The following is a 6,135-nucleotide window of genomic DNA, read 5'->3' on the forward strand; positions in this document are numbered from 1 at the left end:
ATATTAATGTTCGTTTGCCGCGAGCAAAGCCGATGCCGCCTCGCGAGCGCTTTTATGCGGCCAACACCGGCCCACAGGCCCCACATAATGCCCCGGCACCCTATAAAGCTAATGAGTCACGCCGAGTTCACGAAGGCCGTAGGTCCCCGGCAAACAGGTGCCGCTGTAACTACCGGGATACTCGAGTGCAAGCAACGTTCATCATGTACGTTAATCTCAACCTTTTATACCCACTGTTTGCATTGCAAAACATTCGTGTGATCTCTATCGAACTTCCGTTGAATTTATTCTCATATCTAAAGAGTGCAAATCGCGTAACGCTTATCATGAGAATATATCACAAGTGACGCAAACAGAAATTGTGCATTAACACGTGATATATCGGCTGATAACTGATATCGCGTACGTGCGGTAGCAATCCGCTTCGGTCTGAATTCAAGAATAATGAAATTCATAAAAGATCGCGGTGTGAACTACTGTACATATCTTATATAAATCTTACCGAAGGCTACGACATGCGATAAAGAGAGACGTAAGTTCCTTGACCGAGATACTATTCTACCAACATTTCGCCGACTGTTAGTTATCGCTTGGATATGAATTAGTGCGTTGCTTATTAGAGCTTATCGGTGTAGTCCTACGTAGGTTGGTGCGAATGTCTTAGGACGATCGCGATTGTCTAAGAGAATTTACGGAATTTATTACAGTATAATCTCTCTCTCTCTCTCTCTCTCTCTCTTTCTCTCTCTCTCTCTCAACGAAAAATTGAAGGAAGAATTATTTTGATTGACTACTGATGAAATACTGAAAGTATTATAGAAATTTTAGACAATTTTTTTTTAATTTAGGCGGTTAAAATAATTAAAATCTAAAAAACAATCAATAAATCATCGATATACATAATTCATTTTTTCCACATTAGTTCATTTTCTAGCAGCTCAATTTTTTCATTATTGTTCAGTTCAGCATGTGAGCCTTCGTTGGTCCAGCGAAAAAACCTGCAACATTTACCGATAGATGGAAGCACAATGTCTGGTGAATCTCATTGCTTTAAATCTATACTAAATTTAAAAGACTAGAAAAAATGCATTATCTAGTTAGTCATTTTATCGTATTTAGACCTTAATGTTAACAAATAAGTATTGTTATATCATAGAATTAATTAAAAAAATTATTCGCCAATCACTAAATTATACTCAATCTTAAGTTTTACTTTTAAGATGATCTTAAAACGTGCAATTCTAATCTAAGATTTATGCAAAAAATCAAATAGGAATTAATCCAAATTACTTCAACAATTGAAATTCATATTTTATTATAGTCACAATTTCTACCTATCTCTATATTTTTTCAAATATATTTATTATTATTAAATTAATTTGCTCGATACTTTCAATTACAAATCTAAAAAATATTTCGTTTAATATAAAATTAATTAATCGAAAAAAAATAAAGATAATTAATCACAATTATTCTTTTTAAATTACAAAAAATAAAACGGCTTTGCATAATTTTATTAGAAAAAGATACGTCGAGTTACACGACAGTAGTGCACATAAATTCCTCGATCTCTCATCGCACATCTCTTCTTCCTCATAATCGCCACCGCCACCCCCACGCACATCTCTCTGAAACACGTTCTAGCTCGGGATCCACGCGCCTGCACTGCTCGAGCGCTCAAAGTCGAATGACGATCACACCCCCACCCCTTGCAAAAGCGACGCGCGCGGCACGTTCGCTCTCAGCCAATTTCCAGCGGTGGGGACCAGACTCGACCAATCAGCGTAGTTTTGTCGTACGCCGCGTCGAATCCCAGTCACGTGATTGGCGACGTGCTTCTTTCTCCGTGTAGGTGAAGTCGCGCGCGCGTTATCTTCTTTGGTGCTATCCTCGTCTGTTTCCCGTCCCTTCTATCCCCGTTTCCGTCGTTCCGTATTGAACCGGCGGTCTCCCTCTTTCTTCTCTTTGTCGGTTTCCTCGTGGGGTGCCGCCGTTCTGCTCTCTCGCACGCGAGGACACGAGCCTGGGATCCTCGAGAGCCGAACCTCGTCGCACCTACCGCACTTCTACGAACCTTCGGATTTACGTTACTCCTCTCGCTACTAGCGAGATGCTGTGATCATAGAGCGGGTCAGGCAAATAACATGAGAATAATCATTATTTTTGCAATGTACTTTAGCTGCCTATACAAAACTATAATACGTCTTAGGAAATAATTTTCAAAATATTTCAATATAATATGATTAAAAGATTTCTCATCTCGCGAGAACTTATTATAGTTATTATATAATAAAATTGATGAATAAATGATATTATAAACAGCGTATTTTTCTTGGGCAGAAACGCAGTATCAAGAAAAGGTAACGACATGAAACGAGTTGAATGTACAATATTATTTGCAACATAGTACTCGACAGAACGCGATGATATTTGCCGTACCATAGTTTACAAGAGCAACGCTTATCAGGCAGACATCGCAGTACATATTGTTACGTTTGTACAAAGACTAGTTATATCCGGTTTAATCATCTACTATAATTGCAAAGCAAACACAAAAGACATTACTCACGCAAAATCGTTTACTGTCTATAAGTTATTATGCATCCTGCCATCCTATCTACCTGCACGAATAAAGACGCCCAATTGATTTTTATTTGTTAAAAAATACTATTAATAACCCACCGACCTTTCCCAAAGCTTAAAATCCATTTTATGATTTAAAATAACACGCAGATTAGAGTCAAGCATGAGGAGCGCTAAACGACTGGGATATCATGATCCGTCACAATATTTGCACACAACCATTCGCGCGCCGTCCGAACAGTCAACAAAGTTAAGATCCGGCGCGAGATCGATGCGGTCGTATTTCAGGCCGTGCGTATACCGTCACGTATGCGTGTGACGGCCGAGATAAATACGAAGCCGCGCATTTAATCGGTCGCGCCAAGTAGAAAGAGCAATTTCGAAAGGCATACATCGCGGGAGGGAGCACAAGGCACGTGCCGGAGCTACACGCGCGTGCGTCAGCCCGTCGTATTCCGCACACGGTGGCACTCGGCTATTTTTGAGGGACGTGATATAAGCTCTGATGACGTTCGCACAACCGGTCGCATACCCGCGTTCGAGTTGGAATTACCATCGCCGATCGGCGTATGCTAACGCGCCTAGCCGGGGCCAGCCGGTTCTAATGACCTTTGCAAACGCGAGACTAATTGCCAATCCGTGGAAATACGTTCCGTCTCATTGTTTCTTGTTCTGTGAGAGCAGCAAAGCGTTACCTCTCACGCGAACTTATGCAAACGACATCCTTGCCGTGGATGAAAATATACAAGAGTTGGAAATGAGTGTCGCACCTGGATTTGAAATTTACAGATTTAATGAATATGTAATTGACATTATAGTAACAATCAATGGTACATATATTTGTGAAAGATTGTTAAATAAGCGTCATAATCGTTTTTTTATTTTAATGATTAATAGTAAAATGATTAATAAAACAACTAAGCAAAGTCATCGAAGTCGCAAGAGCAATCGAAAATTCCATTGGAAATCACCAACGTCAATCTCACTGGCAAAATCCGATCGATCGGCTCCGAAGAGATTGGGGAGTCCCAAGGGGGGGTCCAAGCCGCACGCCATAGAGGGAACCAAAGTCCTCAGAGTGGGGGTCTTAAAGGCATCGGGCCATCCGACTGTCGGAATTCGATGGTAGGGGTAGTCAGGTTAAAGCGTCACGCGCTGGATCCCCCCACTCGTATGTTCGCCACTGAATGTCCCCTCCACCGAAAGCGCCGCCACCAGGCATTCCACCGGGTGCCACGCTCCGACGGCACGTTAGAAGACGTTCGCCGTTCATCGAGTTAGTCGAGCTCAGACATCAGTCGTGAGCGGTCGTGATTTTAGCGACGTTCAACAGAAGAGACGAGTAGAAGAGTGCACACTCTTTCGTCACGTTTCCTTCGGTTCATCGTCGGATTTACGTTCGTACCGCAATTCCTTCAATTACTCTGTCGTCCGCAACGATTAGCGGACGAGGAGGAACGTCGAGCACAGCTGATTGTTGGATTACAGTGAAGTGATCGATTTCGATTCACAGTGCTTTCACGTTGATCGAAATTATTTGACTTGGGGAAGTTTTTCGGAAGTTCTGTGATACAGAATATAAATCATGGTGACTGGAGTGGGTGCCACGATGCCGACGGGTGGTGTCACCGTCGGCGCTACCCCACCCGCGCAACACGTGCCCCAGGAGGCTGGTCAGCCTCCTGCGCAAACCACCCCTACTGCCACAACGACTACAAGAAGATCTGGCGAAAATCGACGGGTTAGTGTCAAAATTGAAGATTCTTTGTTACATTTCAACTGCGTGTTATATTTTCCGCATTCGAAGTATTGACCCGGAGCAATGATTCTTTTCTATGACAGAAAAAAAAACAGTGACTAATAATATATTGCAAAATTAATGCTTTTGATAATATTATTTTCTCTTCAAACTTGAGGTGCTAGATAAATTTGCATTTAGAACTTGAAGTAAAATTACACATAGATGATTGAATCAATTAGAAATAAAGTAGACTTGAAAAGTGTCATTTATTTTGTGCTCCGGGTTTATTCTCCTTTAAATATCGGATTTTAAAATAAAATAAATATTACTTATACTTTTGCACAACATTACTAAAAGTTGCGCGAAACGTACGAAATCGATATTATTAGTGACATACCGAAAACTTCGAATTTGCTACGTGACTCACCATTAAATCACTAAACAATGATTAATCATTTCTTAATCGTCGATTTATGATGTTTTATACAAATATTATCAATTTACGAATCATTTTCGACATTTAACTTTCTGATGCTACAAAAAAATTGAACGTGTGATTTTAAAAATGACAAACATGTAAAGAAAAAAAATATTTTTAAAGTAAAATAATGTATCAAGTGAAATAAAAATGAATACTTTTATTAGCTTTGTTATTATCTATTAACTTTGTGTTTATTAAAAAAAAATTGCAATTTATTGTAATCTTTAATAGTAGTTTTTGTATAGAAAAACTCGCAGACTTTTTTTAAGGCTTTTTTTATTTCGGCATGACACTTTATTTTCGATATTCATTCCTAACTTGATTTATAACCGATTAACATTTTTCACATTTCTATTTATTACTTTTCAATTTCTGTTCACAGAGTAATAAACCCATCATGGAGAAAAGACGTCGAGCCCGTATTAACAACAGCTTGAACGATTTAAAAACTCTCGTTTTGGAATCTATGAAAAAAGACGTAAGTATTATAATATGTTTTATCTGCTTTGTAGCATATGCATATTTTATGAAATCGATACACATAAAATTAAAAACTATCTTTTTAAATTCTTTGAAGAAATAAAACATAAATTACTTTTAAAAATTTAAATTTCTAAAATCATTTTATGTGCCGATTTTTTATTTTTTTCTATTTTCAATTTTATACATATATTGCCTTATTAATTTGTCTAATCATTTTGTTTCTGTTTTTTTGTTACAGCCATCAAGGCACTCGAAGCTCGAGAAGGCTGACATTTTGGAACTGACCGTGAAGCATTTAGAGGCCCTACAACGACAGCAAATCGCTATGGCTGCCGCAGCAGATCCGAACACCCTCAACAAATTCCGCGCCGGTTACACGGAGTGCGCCAGCGAGGTTGGCAAGTTTCCCGGTCTAGATGCTTCGGTGAAGAGACGTCTGATGGCCCATTTGGCTTCATGCCTGGGTCCAATCGATGCCAACAACACCAACAATCAAACGACGACGACTCAACAGGCTGTCCAACCAGCGCCGCCGACGACGCAATTGCAAGTGCATATTCTACCTCAACTTGACACACCACGTATTCAAGTCCAGCAATCAAATGGCATTTTCTTTACTAACGCCAATGGTACGGCCTTGCATCTATTACCGACCAGACTACCAAATGGTGATATCGCTTTGGTACTTCCGGCGGGAGCGAAGGCGCCAATCACGTCGTCGCCGTCTTCGTCTCCGGCGCCAAGCTCACCGTTACCACATCTGATCCCGATTCCTCAAAGGACCGCGAGCACCGCGTCCGCATCGTCGACGAGTTCATCCAACAGCTCGACATCCACATCAGCAGGA

General features: G+C 40.3%; 1 protein-coding gene across 1 annotated transcript in view; it reads left to right on the plus strand.

Moving 5' to 3' along the window:
• The first annotated feature begins 3,849 nt into the window (after nucleotides 1-3,849).
• hry (bHLH transcriptional repressor hairy) overlaps nucleotides 3,850-6,135 on the plus strand; it is a 3,103-nt gene continuing 817 nt past the window's right edge. The window contains exons 1-3 of the mRNA XM_018452474.1: nucleotides 3,850-4,324; nucleotides 5,188-5,283; nucleotides 5,527-6,129. Coding sequence (XP_018307976.1) covers nucleotides 4,169-4,324; nucleotides 5,188-5,283; nucleotides 5,527-6,129 — 855 coding nt within the window. The 5' untranslated portion in view covers nucleotides 3,850-4,168. The remainder of the gene's footprint in view (nucleotides 4,325-5,187; nucleotides 5,284-5,526; nucleotides 6,130-6,135) is intronic.

Source organism: Mycetomoellerius zeteki, unplaced genomic scaffold, assembly GCF_001594055.1.
Source record: "Mycetomoellerius zeteki isolate Tzet28-1 unplaced genomic scaffold, Tzet1.0 scaffold35, whole genome shotgun sequence".
Taxonomy (NCBI): domain Eukaryota; kingdom Metazoa; phylum Arthropoda; class Insecta; order Hymenoptera; family Formicidae; genus Mycetomoellerius; species Mycetomoellerius zeteki.